General features: G+C 36.5%; 2 protein-coding genes across 2 annotated transcripts; one reads left to right on the top strand and one right to left on the bottom strand.

Moving 5' to 3' along the window:
- Window positions 1-2,149: 2,149 nt before the first annotated feature.
- On the bottom strand, window positions 2,150-2,590 carry LOC116249326 (uncharacterized). Its single transcript, XM_031622574.1, has one exon. The coding sequence runs from the start codon at window positions 2,588-2,590 to the stop codon at window positions 2,150-2,152; it is 441 nt and encodes a 146-aa protein (XP_031478434.1).
- A 14,815-nt stretch (window positions 2,591-17,405) lies between these two features.
- LOC116249328 (disease resistance protein RPV1-like) lies at window positions 17,406-26,757 on the top strand. The gene is made up of 7 exons (XM_031622577.1): window positions 17,406-18,164; window positions 19,079-20,228; window positions 21,119-21,415; window positions 21,500-22,432; window positions 22,542-23,435; window positions 24,517-25,788; window positions 26,371-26,757. The coding sequence occupies exons 1-7, from the start codon at window positions 17,554-17,556 to the stop codon at window positions 26,755-26,757; spliced, it is 5,544 nt and encodes a 1,847-aa protein (XP_031478437.1). The 5' UTR covers window positions 17,406-17,553.
- The last annotated feature ends 731 nt before the right edge of the window (window positions 26,758-27,488 follow it).

Genomic DNA, 27,488 nt, shown 5'->3' on the forward strand with positions numbered 1-27,488 from the left:
CACTTAATATCACAAATGATCATGAACACATCTTTAAAAAAATTTAAGCAAGATGAAATGAAGCAATAATTAAGTAGTTACCAAATTAGAGTAAAATCTCAAACTTACTTAAAGTTTTAAGTAAATACTAAAGTGATTTTCAAAAGTGATCTTCAAAGGTTTCCAAATGATATTTATAAAGATGTTTCAATTCAAAATTACTCAAATCAAAATGTTTTACATTCTCCAATTATTCTTCAAAAACTTTCTTAAGAATTTAAAAGATCAAGTCTTCAATATTTTCTTAAACACAACACTGTATTTAGAATAAAAAAGATGTTTAAGCCAAAAAATATCAAAAATAGACATTACTCTTGAATTGATTACCCCGGATAAAGATGTCGAGAACAATCGATTCTCTGGCTTCACTATGAAGGACATAGATGGGTATGTGTGAGCAACACCAAACTCAACTAAAATTGATCGAGGAAGCCTAATTGACTACTTCAAGGTACCAAAAAAAATCTAAAAATTCAAATTAATTAAATAAATGTATAAAAGAATCCTACCAGGAAGCATCTAACTTTTATTAGTGAAACAACATGCCCGATCCAAGGAGTTCTAATACCTCTTAAGATTGTTCTTGATAAAGTTTCTTTTCTTTAGGTGTAAATTCCAGTTGGCTGACTTGTGGTAAACAGCTAAATCAAGAATATTCAAACATGAGTACCAGTTTAAAGTATTTATTCAAACTCTGGTTTCAAACCTATTAATGCATAATATTTACAAGGCAATTGATGAGTTCTATTTACCTTTGAACTCCCCTTTTTCAAGTGTACCTACCATGGTGATGGCTATTTCTCGTGGTTATTATCAACTCTCGTTATTCAATCACAATTTCACCGAGGCCCCGAAGCAACCATTGACTTTTGAGCGAAGAGCGAATTTATGTGCCACTCCATTGACTTTTGAGCGAAGAGCGAATTTATGTGCCACTCAGTTTACATAACAACCATGTGCTGAGGGTTGGACCCTACTACAACGAGTGTTTGGTGAGTAGAGAGAAGTGGATGACTTTCGCTCCAGTGAACTGCCAATTACCTTTTTGGATCATAACATTTTACTAGCTCTTTCCTTTTCCTGCAGCAGCGATGATTCAAGTGTCTTTTAGTGAGCTAAAAAATTTGTTATTGATGGTGAAATGGGCAGTTTTATGGAATAATCTGGTACGTTTAAGAAGCCTTCTAATTAGAGGAGTTGTGTGCAGGGCATGACAATTGTACCACCAGCCTACTTTTATGAGTGCATGGCATGCATAGGAACCCATGCAGGATGCGAATATAACCATGTTCAATTATGCTTTCTCTTTTATGTGAAAAGATGCTTTCCTGAATTAGTCCTTTTGACCAAAGATAAGATCACTTCCATAAAGAACCAATCTTATCATTTAATTTCATCATGTGAGAAAAATAAATTTTGATGTTGGCATGCTTTCTCTATCATATTAATGTCGTAATGGACCAGCTAGGGTTAGGTTTCATTAAAAAGACTGAAGATTGCTTGAGATTTTCTCTTCTGAGAGCAAAACCTACAACAAATCCTATCACAGTGACAACGACCTTCAGCCATACGAAGTTTCCGCGTCGGAAAGCACTAGACATACGGGTACCATTGAAGAAGTCCTTAATTAATCTATAGCGACAAGCAGAAGCATCATTAACGAAAAGGAGGCTCAGATGGTGAAGCTTCTTCCCCAATGTACACCTGAGATCTTGAGTGCAGGTAACAGAAAAGCTCATGGGAAGCCTGGTGAAGAACTAGTTCCCTTTGATGCCGAAGATTCTTAGATCCACACCGGATTTAATATGGCATGCATTTTTCCTTTGATGTTTGAAGAAATCCACACAAAAATGTATGTTTTACTGAACTGAGAATCTCGATTCTGAGTTGAGATAGTCATTTGAGGTTCCCATTGTTGCTTCAAATTAATCCATGAACTTCAATGATGAATTAAGACCATATCAGATCGAAGGTTATAAAACACACGGAAAAAATGAGCAGTTAAGCACCATCTCTCAGAGATTGGTTGTCTCTCAGAGATTAACATACATCAAGAAAAGAATAACATATAGATCTGAGAATTCAGAAGTAGCTCCACCGATTTAGTTTCCTAGCGATGAAGAGGGAGACCGAGAATCCAGTTGCAGGCTGCAATCAAATTGAAGAGAACCACAGAAGCTGCAGTGGGTAGGCTCAAGCCCACCAGAGCAAACATGTCCACACCCACACTCGGCCTTGTGCTGATCAAGAACCTCTGTAACAGCCCCACCCCTTCACATACATGAGAAGCATAAGCAACATGGTATTTCTTCTCCCAATCCGCCCAACCAGCAGGGGCTTCATAGTTCCTCTCCACCATCTTCATCTCTTGAATCCTTCTCCCCAGCACAAGCTTGTTCTCGTCGACCATCCGGCCGCCGAACTCCCGGTTATCTGCATCCCTTGATGCAGCAAGAATCCAGCAACGCTGGTGACCGGACGGCGGCCTAAGTGGTCGGCCAGAAATGGGCAGCCTAATGGCTATAGGACTGCTGGAGCTTGTCAATTGCATGGTGCTTATGCCTGGTGAGGAATGATTCAGCACATGGTAAGGAGAAGATGGTAGAAAGAGATCAGAGAGCCAGCTATTTATGTACGTCTGGGATGAATGCAGAAGCAATTGAGCACCTGCATATTCTTGGTGACGTGTGCTAAAGAAAATCTTGGCCTCGTCAAAACTTGCCGTTTGCAAACTGCGACAGAGGGTTTGGATTGTTGTTGATGTGAGCAATCACCTAATTCAACTAACAAGGAAAAAGCAAATGTCAAACTTTGTTTTTTTTTTATAATTAAATTAAATGCATTTCAAAATCTTAGAAAAAGATGTCAATGAAATAAGAGAAGCACATTCCCGCAAATATTTCCAAAAAATATTAAAGATATGTGCTCCCCAAATGGAACGAGAGCGTTACTTGCACATAAAAGAAGAGATCCAACAAAAATGGAACACATGAAAAAAAAAATGAACACATTGATCACCTCTCAGGAGAAACTATGTTCTTTTATATATAAAAACCGATAGCTACCATACCTTTTATGTACCAAAGAGTTTACATGCCAAAGAGATGAGAAATTGAAATTTCAAAACCAAATTATTTTTCTCAAGAAATAGAAATGCATCTTCAAGGAGATCATAAGAGGTTATGTTTATGTTTAAGGAGAACTGATCATAAGAGGTTATTAACTTGGTTTGTATATTTTAAACTTAATCTTTACTGTTTCACCCCGGACCCTGGGGCGGAGGTTGTGGGCATGGTGTGGACAATTGCCCTCACAAACCCACAAAAAAAAACATTATTTTTATATTGATAATTAAAAGAAAAAATTATTCATTTATATGTTGGCACCCTTTAAAAATAAAAAATGTTATAACTAATGCCACTTAGCCAAAATTTTCTATCTCTGCCCATGGTTTGACCTTCTTATAATTGATGACTCGTGGGGTTCTTATTAAGTTTGTTATATGAAGGCCTAGTAAGTAGTGGAGCTACAAACAGGCTCTTCTGTAAAGCTACACCTAAGTATAGTTAGATTCATTTCCACACTAGACTTGGGTGGGTGACTCAAAATGCTCCTCAGCTTAAAAATCCTGAATCAGCCACTAGGCCTCGTACTGGTTATTTGGTTATTATACTAGCTCACATTCTCTCACTCTTTTCCTCTCTCGTGTTATATATATATATATATATATATATACACGTGATAAAGGATCTTGTGTGCACGTCTTATTTCACCAACTTTATTTAGGGTCGGCGATCTTTTATTTATGTTTCAAAAAAGTTACTTAGGACTTACTGTTTTGCTTTATTTAAAAGAAGGATGACTGCTTGTGATTTTTTCAATAAAGGAATCATTTTTTGTATAAAAAAATGTCAAACGAAATCATGAAGTCATCCTGATAACAGGAAAAGGTTAGCGGGGAAACTTTTTCTTACATTACATTTTATCGCTCAATTAGATTATGGAAATTAGCATTTCTTTTATTTTTACCCTTACAAAGGTGCATTCACGACTTTATTTCACAGTTTTCGTGAAAGATGTGAATTAATATTGAAAAAGTTGCAAAAATTTTATCGCTTTTGAAATCGTAAGCAAAAGGTGAGTCCAACAACTAGAATAATTTTGTTGAAAAATGTGGCCACTCCATTGGCCATGCATATCTAATTTGTCCATATATCGTGCGTATAGAAGCCCCACGTAAATGAGGATAGGAAATCAAAGTCCAATTTGTTCATGGTATGGACGGTCAGGAGGGCGCAGTTTGAATTCATCCAATTGAACTCTGTCTAACTGGTTTTTCTATTATGTCACGATTTATAGATCCACGAAAGAATATAATATTTATACCTTTTACCATATTCAACATTATTTATCATATGTTCACATATTTGTGATGATATCTGGGCCTTCTGATTGCGCTTAAATCTGACGGCCCAGATGAAATATGGTGTTTATGTGAATGCATTTACTTGATAGTTATTTGTCATTTTATATTTATAGATGTTAAAATTTTTCATAATTTCAAAATAAAGTTAATTAAAGAATTACTACTTGATCAAGACGAGTTGCGGAATCAACTTGCTCATCCATGACCCAATAGTTAACGGATCCAAGGCCAATTCACGGGTTAGCCAAGCAGGTAGAGCTATATTTTTTGCAGCATGCAGTTCTTGAAGGAAGTCCTAACAAAGATCCGCTTCTAAAGAATCCACTCACAGAAGAGGGACACACACACAAGCACAGAGTAAGGGGTGGAAACACATGTGGGCATGTGCAGGCGATTGTCTGTACAATTTAATAAAAATTTCTCATTTATACATCAGATAAACCTAAGTTTTGTATATTTACATATAAAATTAGAGGGAATATATAGACGCATCTCCTAAAAATAAGATTTAGTTAATTCATAAGATTGATAACAAATGATTTTCCAATCAATATTCTTTCATAATTAGCACGCTCACTCTATGAACATTCAAGGTTAGGTCTCATCGTCGATGAAGATCCAAAAAGGTGACCAAGTTTATGTTTTCTTGACTACTCATAGAGGCAGTAGCTTACAAATGCCGAAGCAAAATGACTGAGTGTTTGAGTGACATCAAAACCGGGTTTGAGAAAAGCCCGATTATCAAAGAGATGAAAAACTATGTTATGGTGCATTGCTCAAACACATAAACCAGTTTGTGTCATCCAAACACGTCCTGAGGTCATGGAATTGGCTAGGATTATCCTGTTCCCCCACGACTCCTGTAGAGGGAAATGCATCGAACAGGAGGTACAACATGACGAAGAGAACATGTTGTTCTCGGTTTGACGGATGTGGTTTGAATACTGCATCAAGCTTTAGAGCAGGATCAAACTCAATATCAGACATCAGACATCGCATATGCTTTGATCAGGTTTTTATCCACATTATGCACAGAGTGGATCCAGAAGAAGGACTAGATATGTGGATTTCAGTAGAACAATGCAAATAAACTTTACTTGGTGAATCATAGGAGAGCTAGTGGACTAGATCTAGGATAGAAGCAGCTTCACTATTCTTTTGAACTGTAATGAATCTTGCTTTCTATGTATTAGCGGAACCATTGCATCCTTAGAAAGGGCATTTGAATTCAAAGGCTTGACAGCTCCACATGGCACGATTCCAAATCGGGTATGAACCGCGCCCGTCTAGCTTGATTCAAAGCCGGGCTCACACACACACATATAACTGAAATATGTCAGATGAATAACTGAAAATTAAAATCTATCACTAAAAATACCATAACTTGTTGCCAAATGCACTGTGAGCATTTACTATAGTATAAACTGTCACTAATGCCTACGTAACAGCTTGCTTTTTAGCAACAAATTTAATAGTTTTATATCATATATATGAGCAAAAAAACATGTGACTATTTTGAGTTTCATTCAATCATTACCACCCGATGCATTACATCACATGGGTAAGATCAACGACATATGATGCACTGCATTGAAGAGGATTTTATCGTCCAATCTTAAACAAAAAAAATTCATAAATTTTATATATATATATATATATATATATATATATATATATATATATATATATATATATATATATATATATATATATATATATATATATATACCGAGAGAGAAATCAATTAACTTGTCCGATCGCCTTACATGGAACGGCTCAAGCTATGGTACTTCTTATATGTACAAGATTAACAAAAGAAAAATTTCCAGGTTGGTGTAGTGGGAATTCAAGCAGCGGTTTTTACTGTTTCACATGCTTATTCCATGAAATTTTAAAAACACTATTTTACATATTATAGCTTTCAGGAATCTTCATTTGACCCCTGTGAAAATTTTTTAAAAACATACTTAAAACATTGTGAAAAAATTTCTCCAAAATGAAACTTTGACTCTGCCAGTGCAGGTGTGCGTGGGCCGATTCTTGAAATATATTTTTTTTACATGAAAATATATTCAAAATTTCATTTTTCTTTCCACAAAATAACTAATTCTGAAAAAAAAAAGTAAGTACCACACGATAGAAAAAACTCCTAGCTTTTCTGTTTCAACCATCATGAAAATGCGTCACCCAGCTTTGTGAATCATTTTTCCAAGTTTATCTCAGGCAAATATTAATTTAGAAAAAAAAAAAACCAATTTTTAAGCTGCTGAAAGTAGAGTGAGAAATTTAAAGTAGAGGAGGCACAAATAATGAGTGAAAAAAACATACATAATGTCTTGAGTAATTGCATTTGGAAATCTATATATTTACAACAAAATTGAAAGCTTAAGAATTTTGATTATACTTTCTGTGGAATAGAATTAGCAAGATACCAATTTTTAAGGATGTTTCCTCTCATAATTGTGCACAATCATATATAATGCATGTTAGCAGCATAAATAATTAATATATACATATTTTCGAACATTTATACAATAAATGCTTGCAACAATATAACATTATATATATATATATATATATATAATGGTGGCTAAAGAATATGGTAATAATAACATTGACCAAAACTCGTTTAAGATTTACCAACCTTGCTTTAGGCAATATAGGTACACACTAATGTTAAATATTTTTTTTTTAAAAGTTAAATGCAGTCGGCATAAGCTTTAATATAATAAATTGATAATTACTTGTTTCAAAACAAACCTAATGGTGGGCATTGGGCTGGGTACCCATTGGAACCCAGTACCCGAACTGGTCTGGCCCTGGGCTGGGAAAACGGGCTAGCGGGCCAGGCTTGAGCTCGGTTGTGCGGCCTCAGTCGGCTCAGCCCAGCTCGATTCGGTCCGTTAATAATTTATAAAAAATATATATTTTCATTATTTTTTAAAATTAATAATGTGTATTTTATAATTAAAAATATATTTTATATTATTAAAAGAATTATTTTAATTTTTTATTAACAAACGGCTCAGGATTGGGCACGGGCTGAGACCTGGGCTGTCGAGCCGGGCCTGGGCCGGGAAAACGGGCTATCGGGCCGGGCCCGGGCTCAGTTGTGCGGGCCCGGGTCGGCTCTGCCGGGCCCGATTTGGTTCGTTAATAATTTATAAAAAATATTTTTATTATTTTTAAAACTTAATAATTTGTATTTTATAATTAAATATATATTTTATATTATTAAAAAATTATTTTTTAATTAAAAACAATTTTGTATTATCAAACCAGTTGGACCCTGCTGGGCTATCGAACGGGGTCCGGGCTTCCGGCCCAACGGGCCGACCGGGGGCCGGGCCACCCTTACAAACCGACTAACTTTGAAACAATGAAACAAGAAAGGGAACTTGAGAAATGATGAAGAGGTCTTCTCCATTATAGTAGAGGGAGTTGAAATTCTAAACTAGGTCAGGGCGCTAAGTGCTTGCTCATCCTTGCACTAGAACCCCTGTATCATCAATTGGGTTTTGTTTCTTTCTGCGCTTTGGTTTTTACTGGAGAATCGGAGAATTTATGAAAAATCTTATATTCATGAGATGATTATCTTGTATTTCTCAGGGAACCTCTTGACCACTTTGGTTACGATCTGGTGCGAGGGCGGGCAATAGGACAGCGGCAGCTGTACTTCATGCTTCCAGATTGCCATTTAGGTGGTGGACAAGAAGACGGCTGGGGTTGAATTTAGCAATCGTGGCCGATGATATTGAGGTGCCTTAGAGATTAAACTGTTGAATTCAAGGGCCGAAGACGAATTCAACTCGAGAGAGGAGAGAATCGTGAACACAGGGCAGCCAGAGCATTGCTTTGGCATACAGGTCATAGCAGATATATCCAAACTGCAAAACGTTTGGGCATTTCTCTTCTTACCAGATTTATGGTACATGGGTGGTGATTGCGTTTGGAACAGCAGCCCTATTTCCCGAGGAAAACTTGCCCCTATACTCTGCAAGTTCATTACTACAATCTGCAGAATTATGTATCATGGTGAGCAGTCCTTCCCAAGTGTCATTTTCATATCGAAGCAAGAAATGGCACAACTTCAATCTACTATGACCAGCACCACTATCAGTAGTTCATTTTCTTTTCATCTGTCATTTCCAGAGAGATTCACAATGTCTATCGCCTATCTCTCGATTTTGGAAAGATGGTGGTAATTTACTATGTGCTTTTTCGTAGGCCTACTGTTTCCTCTTTTTTTTTTCTTTTGGAATTTTACTTGACACGGAGAAGCTTTTGTCCAACCTGTTGAGTTGGGGATCGAAGTTCAAATTGCTAGCTTGAATCTGCTTAAGATTCCTTGTAAATGTAAGGGACGGTGATCATCTTTAAAATGAAAAACGTTAGAACTGTTGGTGTTACATCGTTTAAATTCCTCACCAAAATGAAGCAAACCCACGCAAATCTTAAGTTTTTACCTGATATTTCTTTCCACTTCCTTTCATATTTGCATGTTTATTTTTTATTTTGAAAAAGTAAAAACGTGTGGACTCTTTTTATCTCATGAGTTTGCAGAAGGATCCGTTCTCAACATTGCTTGTTGCTATCCGATGCATCTCAATTGCGATAACTATTATGTTTTCCTTTTTTGTTGTAGGGCATGGAATGGGGCACTCAAAGAAGAGAGTTATTCCAAATGATGTATCTGAATTTGACAGTCACCATCGCTCTAGATGCCCGGCAGACAAGCATTGCGCACTGAGCTGCAAAAGGATCAAAGCATTCCTCCTATTTGAGTTTTGCTTTCTATGTGTTTAGTTTACCTCATTTGCGTAGCTAATGATGGGCAGCTAGTTACAAGCTGATGTACCAACTGTGGTAGCAGATCAAATTTAATCAACATTTATCCTATTTAACGGCTGTCCCTGAGCAGGTTCCATTGGAACTCCCTTTTGGCTTAAATCCACAATATAAGACGAGTCAAAAAATTCCCAACAAAATTTGGAGAAGCAGAAGATAGAAAGTGTTTCTCCACGCACCAAGCATTGTTTTTCTTCAAAAAAAAAAAAAGAATCCAACTTCTTTGTCCTCAAGACTTGAGCCATTTTCAACTAAATATAAAAATTAGACATGCTCTAAATCCCACACAAGTTTGGAGAAGAAAAAAGTAGTGTTTTTCCACATCGAAACGAAGCTTCTTCATGCCTCTATATAGCACATTTCAATTTCTTTTAAAGAAATCCAGATATATATATATATATTTTCTCTAGTTAGGGCATTTCATTAAAGAAAAAATCGAGATATCTTATTGCACTGATGTGACAACCTTCCCTTACTTGGGGTAGCAAAGCATGTTGACGGGATATTTTTTTAAATTTAAGCTATCTTTTATAAATTAGAGCTCAAGTGAACTTATAATACACTTTTCAACTCGAGTATTGTACTTGCTATTGTATGCAGCCCAAAAAAATAATTGAAGCAAAAGCTTTGCGAGTGTGCTTATGAAACTTTACCCCAAGTGAGCAAAGCCCTCACACTTTGCTTTGCGAGTGCTTCTTTTTCTTTTTGATCGAGGACACCACCATGCTATAGTGGTGGTGCTAAGACATCATCATCAAGGTGAGGTGTGGGATAGATTTTTTAGGGCTCCAGTTCTTCCGCCCATTCCGCTAAGAGATTCTATGAGACCTTGTTGAAGGCTTTGCTTTGACCTCAATCACTTTATAAGCTTAAGCTATTCCATTCAAAAGCTTCAGCAATTCAAAGTTGCAAATGCTTTGACTTTTGTAAGAACTTGACGAGTTCTCTTTTTTCAGAAAGCACTCCTTTCAATCTGATCTTGAAGGTCCTTTTGGGCACGAGGGATTGCGCCAGTGTATGTGTCACGCAAAGAAACAAGAACAACAACTACTAAGTCATCGGCCAAAATATTCCCGAAAAATCGAAAACTAAGTGATAAAGGTTTTGTGAAATCGTCTAAGACATTTTGCTTTGAGAGTGCATGCTTTGTGAGATTCCAATATCTTTTGATGTGGGTTGTGCTACACTCCTTAAAATTCAACAGAGGAACATAGGATGTAACACGAACATGGGAATTAGCCAGTTTCCTGGCAGCTAGCTTGGTCACGTTCGAAATGAAAAACATGCAATAGATTTGAGGCACACAGCGATTGTAGACAATTATTGACAAGAAAAAAACACCGACAGATTTAACTTACCAGAAAGACTCAACTGTTGAGGCAAGGATTATATTTAATCAAGAGTAGATTAAGAAAAGGTCACAGATTAAAATGCTTCGAGAGATTCCAAATAGCTTGTAACCTAAAATAATATCCCGTTGAGATGGGTGAACGACACTCGGTGAGGTGACTGGTGAGACCTGTATATAATTTGATGCAGAGATTGAGCTAGTGGCCTCACGGGCAAGGCAACCTTCCCTTTCCTTCCTTCCTGGAAATATTCTTAGACATGGCGTGATATTTCCGTTGTAGGTGAGTTTTACCACTCCTATGTGGTAACTCCCGGTTGGGCATGAACAAAGCATGGTTTTCACAAAGGCATTAGTTATTCACAAAAATCGGTGTTTTGGGTATGTCACCCAAACATAAAATCGATTTCTAAAAATTTTTTTAATAAAATTGGTCTTCACTAAACAAAGTTTTCACAAAACTGGGTTTTTTTGAGGGTACCATGCAAAACTTCCTCTATAGAAGAAATTAATTAGGCATGTTTAAGATAAATATTACGTCAAATTTCATTCCATAGAATGGACCTGCATCACAAGCATTTTTCTTTAAGTGCTATACTTATAGATCCCAAAATAACATATCAAAGCACATTTTACAAAAAGGACGACCAATTTATTGATACAGATACCCAATCGTCTCTTGGCCTTCATAAAGCTCAAGCTCTTAAAACAAAGCACTACAGCTCCCATCCCTGCAGAAAAAGAGGAAAATTCACTAAAAACCTTATGGGTATCTCTTCTGCCCTCTCCTCTATGTGTCAAATCGTAAGCCTTTGCTTCAAGGCTGAAACGACATCAGCTGCAGCTATTAGCCCCCAAAATTATGAAATTATGATAGAAGCCCCCAAAACGGCAAAGTTTGAGTCTCGAAACTTTGCCAGACTACATTGCATCACTGGAAGGACTTCCGGCATTATCACCAAGTGGATGCGAGAATATCAAGCAACTGCTTGGCTCCATGAGACAGTTGGAAAGGCTGAGATTACTGGATCTGCACGAACAGGCATTGTCGAGCTCCCTTTGTGGTTTGGGTGCCTCACAAATTTTGATGTCCCTGAATTTGAGCAATACTACTCAAAACCGATGTTCCTTTCTGAACTGTCTCAGTTGAGATAATTGAAAATCTTGGACTTATCAGGGACAAATTTTTCAGTTGCCTACCTTCAGCTTGTCCATACTTGAGGTGCTTAATATTTCTGGATGCAAGGACCTTGACTCTATTTCTCACCTTTTCTCCTCCATTCCATGTACATTTAATGCTTCCAATTGCAAAAAAATTGAGAGCATTACCACACCTTTCAAAATTGCAATCTCTACGCTATTTATCTCTTAAAGGCTGCAGCTCACTTGAATGCACTCCCGACTTTGAAACGATTGCAAGCAGCTTCACTCTATTCCTCAACTTATCTCCTCTTTTTTATAGAAATTTGATGCTTCCAATTGCACCAATCTGGGAAGATTACCGGACTTTCTCTTAGAGGCTGCAACTCTCTCGAACACATTCGTAGCTTTGAAACTATTGCAGAAAATATTAGGATGCTGAAATTGCCAGGGCCAAGTAGTGCAATACAGTGCAACAACCTTACCAATGATTTCAAGAACAAAGTGTTTGTGGTATGTGTACATGGCCCATATGCCCTTTCTTTTGAGTTTTAAGTGAAATGTTGCATATATTTATTTTCCATTTTACTTATTGGACAGTAGCATTTAAGGGGTAATGGGTGATTGAGGTTGAACACACTATTTATGTGCCCTCATATCAGCCATTGCATCTACAAAGTGCATTTTAATCCTTCTAAAGGGACATCCTTTTGACCTGTTTTCACTTGTTTTAATTTATGTTTCATTATACTATTGTGATTTTAGTACTTGTTTTAACTTTGTGTTATACGATAGTTTCTTTACTTATTTTGTCACTTGCTTTAAACTTCCTCATTATATGACCGTGTTTTTACTTATTTGAACTTTTTCTTTAGTACAACAGTGTTTTTACTTGTTCTAATTGTTTTCATGGATTGTTTTTCACTTTGTTATTATATTAGAGTGCTTTTATCTGCTTTGTTTTTTCCCAGTTAGAGTTACATTCTTTTGACATGTTTCCACTTGTTTTAATTTTTGTTTCATTATACTAATGTGTTTTTAGTGTTATATGATAGTTTCTTTACTTGTTTTGTCACTTGCTTTTCACTTCCTCATTATACGACCGTGTTTTTACTTGTTTGAACTTTTTCTTTAGCAAAAAAGTGTTTTTACTTGTTCTAACTGTTTTCATGGCCTGTTTTTCACTTTATTATTATATTAGAGTGCTTTTACCTGCTTTGCCTTTTTACCAGTCAGAGTTATTCTTGTCATTTCAAGCACCCCAAATGCAAAGTTACCATTGGGTTGGGAGGCTGAATATACAATAAATAATTTAGTTGCCTTCTTTCATTTTTGTTTTTGTTTTTCTCTCTAGTTACTTATTCTTAATGAATAATGAGTTGTAGCTTTTGTTCGTTGCAGCGAGTATTCTTTCAAAATTCATGTTGACTTAAGATGGGAGAGAATCTCATTGCTGGGTCTCATTGCAGTCCGCAAAGCATGTCTTTATTGTTCCCCATACCTAAAATTTAATACAAGAGTGAACCTGCAGCCAGCAACAACAGTGTAGGGGGGTAGAAAAAAAAACACAGAACAAAATAACGAAGATGGTGATTTAAGGGTTACAACCAGTGGCTCGAGTTGAATGCTTTTTGATTTGGGTGGAAAGGGGATTTGGTCTTCAGGGCATATCGACTAGTTTGGTGGCAGGTTGACGAGACATCTCAGCTTTTTGTGTGCGTCCCACTTTGCATATACATCATTGTTTCTTTTTGCCGTTGAACAAGGAATTCTAGAGCCATCAACAACCCATTATGTTTGAAAACTGAGTCCCCAATGGACAAGCAATCAAACATCATCCACCAAAGATGTAACCAGCAAAGGCTTCAGTGAGAAGATGCAGTCACAGATGATAAGGTTCAAAAGAGACGGGTCTTAATGCAAGATACATGCATGGACCTGACCTTGCCTTGTCATTAGAGCGGGCCTGGCTGTTGTGGTATCTATATTTGGACTACTTTCTATGCGAGAAAGGACCACTTAATGCAATATGTTTTGTATCATATAGCATGTTTGATAGCAGCACGTTTTTCTTGAATTGAACTTTTCAGGAAAACTTATTCTGACTGGCCAAATTGTAAAAAAAGATACTCTTATAACTTTTTACCATTTAACAATGTAAAGCATGCTTGTTTCAAGGGATATAGCATAGTTGAAAGCATGTTTGTTTCAAGGGATATAGCATAGTTGGTTGGGTTGACATTCGGTTCCGTAGATAAGTAGATGTCAAAACTTTTTACTCCTTGAGATTGATGGTGTATGACAAGCTATATGTATCTTTAGATGAATGAAAATTTCTTGAACAAAAGTAAAGTAATTAGGATTATTCATTTTATGTATATGATTATTTTCGTTACCTTCCCAATAATTTCCATATTCATTACGGAAGTCTCCTCTGACTTGAGAAAACTGGTTTCCAAGCCGAAAGAGAAAAGACTACGTTGCTCGCTCGGGTCCCATTACGCACTCAACCCATTCAAACTTCCCCAACATGAGAAAAGTGGTGGGCCCACATGAGTGGCTTGGCTATAGTGAGATCACCTACATTTGTTCTTGACAATTGATTTATGTCTGGAATCCTTGGACCACAAAAAAAGACCACAAAAAAAGGTCACAAAAAAAGGTCACTCATCTTACCACTTGGTGCATCAATTATGGTAGGTGGTAATCAATTATCGAAAACCATTGTAAAAAATAAATATGACTTTTTGACAAAAAAATATTTGTTTCATTATAAGTAACAACAAAATGAGCTTTTTTTCTATTAAGTTCTAGGTTTTGAAAGAAAACATACTAAGAGATTCAATGTTGTTAGTTATGAATGTTAAGGAATTTGAATTCAACATTTGCAAACTAAATAGGATTTCGTTTTTTTCTATAATCACAATTCGCAAATTAACTTCTGGTTTTTGCCCGTTGAAGAGGCCTGCAACATATTTGGATAAAAGAGTTCTACGCCAACTGCATGCTGCAATGTGTAAACCGATGAGAGGCTTGCACCCTGCACTCGAACTAGAGACTGACCACCTACGAGTTCCCCACCCAAGCTATTGCACAAACCCGTGCCAGAATATAAGCTAAGACAACCATGATCAAACAACAAATGTGGAACATTTAGACTACATATTAACATTTATTACACAATAATAAATCCAAACAAAGATTTGTACGTCTCACATTCTATAAGTGATTAATTTTTCTTTTTTCAATTTTTCCTTATCAAAATGACAAATCCAATGCTTGATGTTAACAATACTTTTATATCAACTAGCTATTTTTACAACTCACTCAAGTGGTGGGGATTAGTTATCCTCAGGTATAGAGATCCTCAGCATCAATGGGGCATGAGGTAGGTGCAGCATGGTGAGAGCCAAGAGGCCTAGGGACTAGCTGGTGCTATGAGTTTTTTAAATAATAAAATTTTATACCCTTGAGGTTATCACTATTTGACATTTTTATCTAGGAAAAAGAATCCCCACTCTCTCTTGGGGTCACTTTATCTCTCCGTTGCAGTCGTCCCATGCTGGAAATACCCCCAGCGATGCAAAATCTGTTTGAAGATCCCACTGGAGATGTTTTCTCTCCTCTACCAAAAATGATGTGATATTTCCTCCCAAATTAATTTTCTCTTCAAAAATGTGGTTTCTAGCCAAATCGAACAAATTAATTTTCTCTTCAAAAATTAGAAGACACAAACATCAGCTAGCCACCACATCAATTTGCTCCGATAATTCAAAATTTCAACTTCCTTCCTTTCCCATTTTTTTTTTACCTTTGGCTTACTGCGGCATAAAAATCTGGCAACCAACAATTATTATCCTTTCAATCTCCTCACCTAAGTTTAATACAACTTGGTTTAATTTTCTTATCAGATCGTGTCAAATTAAATTTTCCATCTAAATTTCTTTAATAATAAGTTTAACCTGCCATGAGGGGCATAACTAGCTCTAATGGATGGACTTGGGGCATGTTGGAAGCACGTCCCATACTAGCGGGGTTCTATGCACTTATACCGTAAGGAATGTGAGTTTTGTATGTAAGTTGAAACACGTAAATATCTCACCTATAGTACTGATGCAACTCGAATGGGAAGGAGGGAAGCTTCTGCTCTCACCCTGTGTGCCCCTCTTACTCGTTTACTACCTATCAAAATTAATTTACGAAAAGGTGGGACAACCAACAAAGGTGGAGACTACTTACAACTTAACTATGAAAAAGATGAAAAGGAGAAAAAGTTGAAGCACGGTAGCTGCTGCATCTTGAGGGATTAAAGCAGAACCATGGATGATTGAAGCTTCTGCTCTTTCGGTTGATCTCACTCGAAGTATATTTAATTTCTCACTAGTATCATGGATCCTTTAGACTCCTAACAGAATCAAATCATTTCTCTATGCCTCTAATGAAAACAATAGACATTGTTTTTCATGGCTATAGAAAGATAATAGAAGAAAATCATGAAGCCATGGGTGAATCCGTCGTAAACCTAAACGACAAAGGGTACTGGCGGCTAGCAGATGGCTTTTTCTGGCCTGAATTGATCTGCCGACAATTCAAACAAAAAGCGACAAGTTTGTGGAAGATGTATGGAAAGCCAAGACAGTGGAAGAAGAATTATTGTTCTTTAAATCTGCTCAGCTTTTTTATTCCATCATCCGTGGAAATTAAAGAGCGTTTTGTCCTCCTTCAAAATATCCCACTCTACAATTATTCTTGTCGCTTTATGGCAAGGGACTTACTAAATAATATTCACATAAATTTAACAAGGCATTGGTTGTTCACATAAGTCGGTGTTCTGGGTATATCGCCCAAACATAAAAACCATTTTTAAAAACTCACATATTTTACCAAAAAAACTCCAGAAATTATGGGCATTTCTGAAAAGAAAACAAAACCATTGCAGGCATTCAACAGGAAAGCTCGTTCATGCTCTTCTTTGTTGTCCTCACTTGGGTTTTCTTGGATTTTATGGTCATTTCATCTCCACGTATGCTTCGTGCGGAAAATTCCAGACTATGGTGAGGAAAGTTGCGACCAATTTATGGATCAGAAACTTTGAGATGGCATACTGCTAACCATAAATATTGGATCTGAGACCTGATTTTCAAATCCTACAATTGTAAACTTGTTGTAATTTTAAGTAGATACTTTAAGCTTCTGAGATCCATCCCATGTAGTGTATTACCATAGCATGAGAAGTTTCTAAGATCCAGTTGCGTGCACATCACAACGAATATGCCTCAACAAAAGAAGAAGGAAAGCTGATGTATTTTAGAAATTTTTTATAAAGGTATGTATATTTTTAGATTTTTAATATTGTCATCATTCCTTTTCCATCCTTTTACATTTCTCCCTTTTTTTATTTTCCATCCTTTTAAATTTCTCCCTTTTTTACTTTAACAAAAGCATTTTTTTTTCTTTACACACCCCCGTGAACAGGGGCCTGCATCAGAAGCTTCTCGGTTCTTTCCTTTGATAGGTTTTTTTATACTAAATTGAAAATTTCAAATAAAATGTCGTTTACAAAATTAAAGTGCGTTTTACAAAAAGTGGAATCGACCATAAAGTCCGTGGTCTGATTGAGGAAGGTAGCTTCATCACTTCTTTATGAGGAATCTACATCCAGTACCTGCCCAATTTCCTCCAAAGAGAAAACAATTCAGTGGACAAAGTGCCACAAACCCAAAGGCCAAGGACTACCTGTGGGAGTTGAAAAATGATGGTGATTCCAGCATTTGTTATCTTGCTGATCCTACTAACTGTTATCTTTCGCAAAGTAAGAGGCTGCTTCAAGGCCGAGACGACATCAGATATAGTTGTTAGCAATCAGGATGAGGAAATTAATGTGGAAAACATAGGGCAAGAGGAGCCAAGGACCATGGTGACTTCTCGATTCGATGTTTTCCTCAGCTTCAGAGGTAAAGACACTCGCAATGGATTCACAGACCATCTATATGAGGGCCTTCAGTCGCGTTACGTTAACACCTTCAGAGACAGCGAGGGCTTGAAAAAGGGTGAGAAGATCGAGCAACTACTTGGATACATTGAAAACTCTAAGGTCTGTATCCCTGTCATCTCCGAGGGCTATGCTCATTCAAAATGGTGCTTAAAAGAGCTTGCCAAAATGATGGAGTGTAAGAAAAAGATAATTCCTGTGTTCTTTAAGGTGAATATCTCTGATGTTAAGAATCAGAGCGGTAGCTTTGCTTCCGGATTTGAGAAGCATGAATCCAAGGGGAAGGTAAAGCAGGAGGAGCTGATAAAGTGGAGGGAAGCATTAATAGAAGTGGGAAATATCTCAGGTTTCACTCTCAAGGACACTAATTGGTGTGTGATAGTAAGGACACTAATTGGTTTTAAACATTTGATTATACTGTCATGATCTATCTCTTTTTCCTTTTCTGTTGATATTTTTTTTTTATAATTGACCTGTTTTGTTTCCTTCTTTTAAAAATTTTTGTTGCTTAATTTGATGGTCCTTTTCATTTTTCTTTCTTTGGTTGTGCTCTCTCTCTCTCATTAGTTGGCTTCCAAGAAGATTTTATCATGGTCAAGGGGTAGACGATATTAATCTGATTTCCAAGAAGATTTTTATGCAATGTTACGCCGATTCTTAATTAAAGGGTTGAAACCCAATATTGTTGGTTGGTGTTCTTCAGCAACCAAAAAGATTTGTGAATGATTTCTCATGGATTCTGAAAATAAAAGCCTGCACGTGTTAGACAAACTAATATTAATATTTTATTTATAAAACGAAAGACACTTTTGCTGGTAAATAAATTTCTCATGGCAAGCTTAAACATTCATTCACAGTTTCTTAAAAATTTAACCTTCTGTTGCATATATTATTTAATTTCTATTGATGGAAGAGATTCTTGAGCTAGATAGGACTTGAGAATGCATTGTTCGACCCGTTCGTCTCTCTGATGAATGATCTTTGAAACACACACATTCAGTAGGAGTACCAGTGGTATGCATTTTTAGTTCTGCTACCATACAGCCCGCTAAATACCCCATGGTGAATTGGTACAGAACACTTCTTTTTTTTTTTTTAATTACAAAACAGAGAAGGAGAAATTTGATAAAAAAGTGAATGGTCCAACTTTTTCTATGCCTTGCATGATGTTTGACAATAGACAATAGTTTCACTAGGCTGACTTGTGATGAAAAAAATCCCTTTTAAGCTATATGTATGTTTTTCCACCGACTGATTCTTTTATTTCGTCCTTTCTTTTTGGCAGGAAGGAGGGGAAGCTTGTACTAATTATTGTTAAGAGGATTCTACAGGAACTGAACCCACATCATTTACATGTGGGTGAATATATCATTGGACATGAATCCCACCTCGAGAAACTTAGGATGGTCTTGGATGTGAAGTCTGATGATGTTCGGATGATCGGGATCCATGGAATGGGCGGCATCGGAAAGACCACCCTCGTCAAAGCTGTCCACAATGAAATTTCTTCTGAATTTGAAGCTTGTAGCTTTCTTTTTAATGTCCGGGGAACGTCCCTAGTGTCACTTCAGCAACAGCTGCTTAAGGACATATTCCAATCTGATGAAACTTTTACACATGAGAGCAAAGGAACTCAGCTCATCAAAGACAAAATTGGTAGAAAGAAAGTCCTTATCATTCTTGATGACGTGGATAGCAGGGATCAGCTTAAAGCATTGGTCGGCAGCCGAGATTGGTTTAGAAAGGGAAGCAGGATTATAATCACAACAAGAGATACAGAACCCTTAAATAAGCATGTGAATAGGGATGAGCTTTATGAGCTTCCGGTATTAAACCATGATGATTCTAAGAAGTTGTTCTGCTACCATGCCTTTGGGAGTGAGAAACCATCAATTAGTAGTGAATATGCCGAGATGTGTGATGAAGCACTGTCATTCATTAAAGGGCTGCCATTAGCATTGGAAGTCCTTGGGTCGCAGTTCTTTGACTTTGACTTGAAGACTGAAAAACAATGGAGGGGTACGTTGGCACGGTTGAAGGAAAGCCAGCAGAAAAAGATTTTTGAGATGTTGAAATTAAGTTTTGATAGCCTCGATGACAACGAGAAGCAGGTGTTTTTAGATATCGCTTGTTTTTTTGTCGGCAAGAGCCGGAGAAGACATAAATGCTGGTTTGACTATTTTGAAGTGGATGATATAAAAGTTTTTTGGGAAGAATGTGGTTTTCACCCTGAGCCTGCAATTAATGTCTTAAAGCATAAGTCTCTCATAAAGATTAATAAATGGGAAGAAAACTATGATAGTTTGGAGAAGTGGCGGTTTGAAATGCACGACCAGATAAGAGACATGGGAAGGAAAATTGTTGAAGATGAAGGGAAGGCATGTAGCCGGTTGTGGAATGATCGCAAAGTTATAAAGACTTTGCGAAAACAAAAGGTACTTAAGCTTTTCTTTTGGCAATTGTGAACATACAATGCGTGGTGGCAATTGAAACTATCTTTCATTCTTTTGACCACTCAATAAATTATGATTAAGTAGAAGTTTAATTTCTTAGTTGCTTATATAAACCAATGAATACTTAATTAATTGAAACACTGAACATATAAAAGCATTATGCTAGAAATTAACAGTTTCCGGGTCATATAAAAGCATTAGGCCGGCTTGACTGGGCCTGTGCAATCACATGTTTTACTGCCCTGTCTTAATGTCAACTCTGGCTGGGACCATAATGAATACACTTGTGCAGTACTTTGTTTTCCCATTGTTATGATAAGGTTTATGTATATATATCCATGGAATTTGAAAAAAAAACTTATGCATAACCCAAGATTTAGAAAAAAATTAATGGTTTTTAATAAGAAAATAATCCAAATTAACTGTATGGGAGCATTTTGTATTTGAAGATGTACCTCACAACATTTAAGGGAAAAGAATTTATTTAGGGCTCCATCATTTAGCTCTTTTTTATTTATAGAGTTACCTCTGCAAACCACTTGATGGGGGGGTAGGCCTCCTGCCTTTTTATTAATCAAGCAACCAATCAAAATGATGAAGTTTTCTTTTGACAATTTTATGCCAAAAAGAAAATGGCATTGATATTGATAACTTAATTATATCATTTTCAATTTACTAAAGCAGTAAATGTTTTCTTTTGAAATTTTTCAGGAAAAAGTGAATAGTAGCCAAAAAAATCAGAAATCTGAAGCTTATATTTAGAATTATGGCCCCAAAATTCACGGAAATTAATTTATGTGTTCTAAGAAAACTATAAAAAACCATGAAAATCAACTACTATTTGAGTATTGCTTCTTTACTATTTCTGTCAGGCACCAAGTACTACAAGCATTGAAGGGATCATGTTCCAAGGAGAAGAAGAAGCATCAGATTTTAGTGTTCCATGCCTCCAAGAAATGGATGGGTTGAGGCTGTTGCATGTTCAAGATGCTAAATTTGAAGGTTTCCCACATTTACCCGAGGACTTGAAATGGTTGGGATTGCCAAACTGCCAACATTTCTTGATGCCGACATCTGTCTCTATACCTAAGGAGGTTACAGTCCTTGATCTACATGATAATGACGATGTGGCTAATGTTCTACTTAATAAATGCATTTCAAGAAGCATGGTGATTTTTTTTTTACCATCTTATAATATTTATTTGGAAGTTCATATGACTAATTTCCATCTCTTGATCAATCTGCTTCACCAGGTATTCGATAAGTTGAAGGTTCTTTACCTCAGTTACATGAGAATAACCATAACCCCTGATTTCTCCATGATGCCTTGCTTGGTGAAAGCGACATTTGAATATTGCATACAATTGGTTGAAGTTGATGAATCGGTGGGGCAACTCAAGAGTTTGGTATGGTTGAGCTTCAGAGGTTGTGAAAAGTTGGAGAAATTTCCTGACACCATTTGCCAATTAACTTCCCTTGAGTTCTTTTCTCTTAATCATTGTTGCAACCTTCTTTATTTGCCAAAGCAGTTAGGGAACATGGCATCTCTAAAACATCTTGACCTTCGCACCAGGTCGAGACATATTAGAAGCTTGCCAGATACCATTAGGAAGTTGCACGTTTTGGAACACTTGCTTATTGATGGATTTATTAGAGAAATATCAATTGCCAGCGATTCAGAAGACCTAGTGGCAGCAAGCAAGATAATTTGTTGGTCTGCCTACATCCTTGATGTGTTGCCTGATCCATGTTGCCGAAGAAAAATTCATCTCGAGTTGATTGACTACACAGTTGAAGAGTTGTCACCGAACTTCATAAGGTGGGAAAACCTTGAGTTATTGATATTGAAATGTAGGTCCCTCAAATCATTGCCGGTTGGAATTGGGCAACTTCCAAAACTAAAGGTTCTCGAGGTGTATAGCGACAATCACATATTAGTTGATGATGCTCTACCATTGGCAAGTATTGAAAAATTGGTACTAAAATGTGCTGTCCTTCAATATTTTTCTTCCTTCAACAAAAAGACACAAAATCTAAAGCACCTAATTTTAAAGTCCAAGAAAATACAAGTCCTACCAGATTGGATTGGATCCTCGAGTAAGCTTGAGAATTTAGAACTAAGAGGCTGCAAAATTATGGAGTCAAAGGTTCCTGCTGATCACTCTAACACTTTGAGAATTGCATTCGTAAGTTGAAAACAAAACCTCCTTGTTTTCCTAAGCATGTACCTCTACGTTTTTTTTTTTTAAGAATCTTGAAAACAATTCATAATAATAAAAAAATTTCCCCTTTTAGGTGTTTGAGAATTTGAAGATCCTCAGTCTTGATGGTGACCGAATGAACGTCACCCCTAGCTTCTCTTATCTCCCTTGCTTGGAGAAGCTGACGCTCACAAATTGCAAGGAGCTAATTGAAGTCCAAGAGTCAATTGGGAGCCTTAAAAAGTTGCAATTTCTAAAGATATCAGGATGCACCATGTTGGAGAGACTACCAGACAACATATGTGAATTACGTTCTCTTAAAAGTCTTGATCTCAAGGGATGCGTAAACCTTTCATCTTTGCCTGAACAATTGGTAGATCACATGGAGATGTTGGAGGAGTTGTGTCTTGATAGAACAGGAATTAGAAGCTTACCTATAAATTTGATGGCCAAATTACAGACTAGTCTACGGAGTCTGTCCATAAAGAACTGTCAATCTCTAAAGAGGAATATACCTTGGTCACTTACAAGCTGTTTGGAGTCTCTGAGAGAACTTTATGTCATAGGCAGCCTTTTCAAAGGAATGTCTAATAATGACTTTTTTGAGTTGAAGTCCACTGGATCATTGAGGGCATCAACATCTTGGGAGTTCATGGATGCATTACCCATATCTTGTTGTGAATCAGTGCTTAAGCTTTGTTTTACAAACGAGAGAATTGAAAAGTTGACGGATTCTATTGGACGGTTCGAGCATGTTGAGTCTTTGACACTAAGATGCAAGATGTTGAAAGCTCTACCCGATTCCATTGGGCAACTGAAAAACCTTGAGGATTTGACTCTAAACTGTTATACTATCACATTATTTGACTTGATATACTTGTTGGAGAGCCTTGAAAGACTGAAGGTAGAGTGTGTTGAGTTTGTACCTCTACCTTTCTCATCTACAACACTTGGGACTTCAACAACAGATCAGAGCAACAAGAGTACTGTAAGCAATGAAACTTGTTTCAACTTTTGTTTTTTGTTTTTTTTAATTTTGCCTCTCTACCATAATCTCTAGAAGGCCTAATATTTTTTCAATATATATATTCTCACCTTTGCCAAAAATTGCCAAATGGAGTACAACATGTGTCATTTGGAAACATTTACCAATCTTTACATTTTCACTCGCACAACTAAAAAGAAGTAGCAAAGTTTTAGAAAACATACAAGAGGTTCATTGAATCATTAGTAGCCAAAAGGAAAAAAACAAGTAGCCTCTAAAGACGGTTGAGGACACACATAAGTTTTACGTAGTAAAAGAATATACTTTTTTTCAATTAAACACTAGTCATCATTAAGTTAAGTTGAGTTGATGAGATAAAATGACCGAAATACCTAATAGATCTCATGGTCACTATTTATACCAAATAATATCATTAATTTGATATTTGCTTTTATTATTGATGCTAGAAAGTTAGATTGAGGACTGTGTATTAAAAAAAATAGGTACATTTTCAAAGACCAATTATTTAGTGCGTGATGGTAATAATTATCTAGCTAATTGAATAATTGCTTGTTAGGAACATACCTATGATTATTTTTAATATCCACGGAAAAGCTTTAAGTTGCTTCCATAAGAATCAAATAATTATATCTGCATTTGAGTGTTGCTTATAAATCCTTAAATACTTTATATTTCATTTTTTGAAAAAAAATATGATTGCGGTTTTATTCACTTGATTGATTCTTTAAGTTTTCCATGTGTTCTGGGGATTTAAAGGAGACAGAGAGGCATTTTTTATAAAATCATGGCAAATATACAATTGGGAATTTTTATACATGACAAGTTTTCGAGCAATTTTTAGAACAAAAAAAGGAAGATAAGCGGCGATTTATTTCACCCACTTATTTTAATGTTTATTTTTTGTTAAAAAAAGGAAAAACTCAAATGCAAATATAATGAGTTTTTATATATGATGAGTATTCAAGCTATTTGCAGAACCAAAAAAAAAAAGAAAGATAAGCAGAGATTTATTTTTAATTGAAGAAAAACTACAAAAGGATAAACTAACAGGAGTATTGTGCAGGTGATGAAGAAATTAAAGGAGTTGACTCTTTGTGCCAAGCAAATTACTGTTACGCCAGATTTCTCTTTTGCCCCTTACTTAGAGAAGTTGACTCTAAGAAATTGTGAGATGTTGATTGAAGTTCATGACTCGGTCGGGACTCTTGAGAAATTACGGAATCTAGAAATAAAAGGATGCAACTCATTGGAGGGACTTCCCTACACCATAGGTCATTTAACTTCCCTGAGACACCTTGTTCTTAGTCAGCATTTCGGCCTCTTCTCTTCACCAGAAAAATTATGGGACATGGAGTTGCTCAAGAACCTTGGTCTTCGTGAAACTGGAATTAACAGCATACTGACCTCAATAGAGAAGCTAACTCAACTGTGGTATCTAAAATTAGAGAAGTCCTGTCCCGGCAGGGGCAACTTCAGGGTGTCTAAGTGGGAGATTTCGAGCTCATGCTCCGAGTTGGTAACAGCTCTGCCGTCTTCTTTTTTATGTTCAGTGAAAAGACTTGTCATCACGGATGACCAAATTGAAGCGTTGCCAGACTGTATAGCACAAATGCAAAATTTGGAGTACTTGGAATTAAAATGTCAGTTCCTCAAAGCCCTGCCTAAGTGGATTGGACAATTGAAACAACTCCGCACCTTTGCAGTGGAGTGCGACAATATTCCCATATTCATTGACGAGATGTGCTCATGGGAACACATTGAGATCTGGTTAAGGGTAAGATGCCTTCAGTTGAAGGCAGTGACTTCCTCCATCGAAGAGCTAAAAAATGTGAAGTTCATAGAGTTGGATCTATCGGAAACTGGAATTGTGGAACTCCCTCCATGGCTTGGGTGCTTCGTAAAACTGGAGCGCCTGAAATTGAGGAATATTACTCGAAACAATGTTCTTCTCTCTGGGCTGTCACAGTTGACATCATTGAAAGAGTTGGTCTTGTCAGAAAGCAATTTCAAGAGCCTTCCTTCATGTATAAGCAGCTTCTCTAGACTTGAAATGCTTAATGTATCCGGATGCAAGCTGCTTCACACTATCCCTCACCTTTCCTCCTCTGTTCTATGGCAGCTTGACGCTTCCAACTGCACCAATTTGAAATGCTTACCAGACTTTGCAAATTTGCAATCCCTAAGGGAATTATCTCTTGGAGGCTGCAACTCGCTCGAATGCATTCCTGGCTTTGAAACCATTGCAGAAAATATTGAGGGTTTGGAATTGCCAGGGCCAAGTGGTGGGATACAGTGCAGCAACCTTAGCAATGATTTCAAGAACAAAGTGTTTAGGGTACGTACATGAATATATATTATATATGCCCAATATGCCCTTTCTTTGAAGTTTTATCATGTGTTCCCTCATAAGCCAATGCGTCATTTGTTAAGGGCATTTTAATCTTTCTAAGAAGGCCATTGTTTTCCCTTGTTTAATTTAATTTCTTTTTTAGTATAAGACAGTTTCTTGACTTGTTTTGGCCGTCTTCGCTTGCTTTTCACTTTCTCATCATACGACAGTGTTTTTAACCTTTTTTTTTAAAGTACAAGAGTGTTTTTACTTGTTCTAACTATTTTCGTTGCTGTTTTTCGCTTTTGTTATTAAACTAGATCATTTTTCACTTGGATTAATTTTTTTTTATCAGTCAGAGTCATTTGCGTTAAGGAGCATGAATAAATAATTTAGTCGTCTTCCTTCATTTTTGTTTTTCTTTTCCTCTTTATTTACTTCTTATTCTTAAATAATAATGAGACGCAGCTTGCATCCCCTGTTTTTGTTTTTTCTTGTAAATATAATTTTTTAGCAATAAAGGTGGGAATCCTACCTCCCAGTAATCCATTATTTATTGGAATGAGACGCAGCTTTCGGTTGTTGCAGAGACCACTCTTTCGAAATTTATGGAGATTCAAAATGGGAGGGAATCTCATTGCTGGGCCTCACAGCGGTCAGCAAAGCATGTCTTTCTTGTTTCCAGACGTGAGATTTAACATTGGGAAAAGGTGCCGGTCACTAGAGCTGATTTTAGATGGCATGATCTCATCGGTAGTAGACATGGCAGTGGTCATGGAAGACGACCATGTCCTCTTTGAGACGAGGCTCGCAGAAGATGACTTTGATAGTGATGATGGAGTCTCCAAAACCTTTTCTTTTATTGGACGAGATCAGGAGATACTAAAGCATTTAAAGAAAGGGTATGGAACATTACTCGTATCGACGGATGTGTCAAAGCTGTCCAGAGTTGAACTACAAGCAACCTATCTGTAAGTAAGTATAGCCTTGATTTTTCTCTCTTTTATAAATGCAATAGTAGATCCAGTAGCCTCCCATTTCCTCCTTTTTTTAATTTTTTAATGCAATGCTAAATTGTGAATATCTCTTTGCTGTATTTCAAATAATCCGATCCATCGCATCAAACATCCATCAATAAAAAGATTCTTGAAATACTTTTTCAGGCCTTTTTAGTTGGAAAAGTTGTTTTTCACTGTACCCTTTGCATCAAACATCCATCAATAAAAAGATTCTTGAAATACTTTTTCTTTTTCCCATGAAATACACTAAAATTTTCAAATTTTCTTCCCTCAAAAATCTTATAACATTTATGTGGAAAAAAAATTAAGCACCACACAATAGAAAAACTCCTAGCTTTTCCATTTCAGCCATCAAATGCGGCCTCCAGCTTTGTGAATCATTTTCAATTCCAAGTTCTCTCAGGCAACTATTAATTTAGAAAAAAAAAAGTCAACTAATTTTTAAGCTTCCGTCAGGGAAGCATTTGACGCTTTTTGGTTGTGATTTCTCATTTCAGCTGCTGTATATACTTGAAAAAACATGGCATGGAATAAGGTATTGGATGCATAGTGTTCTCTTTCAATTATTTGTCTTCACTAGCTCATTTAAATATTTATTCTTATAATAAGATGCCACTGAAAGTGGTACGGTCAGAAATTCAAATTAGAGGAGGCACAAATAATGAGTAAAAAAACATACATAATATC

This window comes from Nymphaea colorata, chromosome 2 (assembly GCF_008831285.2).
Source record: "Nymphaea colorata isolate Beijing-Zhang1983 chromosome 2, ASM883128v2, whole genome shotgun sequence".
NCBI lineage: Eukaryota > Viridiplantae > Streptophyta > Magnoliopsida > Nymphaeales > Nymphaeaceae > Nymphaea > Nymphaea colorata.

Excerpts from the sequence above, each read along its gene's own strand:
- LOC116249328 (XM_031622577.1), top strand. The coding sequence starts at position 17,554 with ATGATGGTGATTCCAGCATTTGTTATCTTGCTGATCCTACTAACTGTT. Across the intron at positions 18,165-19,078 it reads ACTCTCAAGGACACTAATTG|GAAGGAGGGGAAGCTTGTAC; the intron begins GTGTGTGATAGT and ends TCTTTTTGGCAG. Across the intron at positions 22,433-22,541 it reads ACACTTTGAGAATTGCATTC|GTGTTTGAGAATTTGAAGAT; the intron begins GTAAGTTGAAAA and ends TTCCCCTTTTAG.
- LOC116249326 (XM_031622574.1), bottom strand. The coding sequence starts at position 2,590 with ATGCAATTGACAAGCTCCAGCAGTCCTATAGCCATTAGGCTGCCCATT.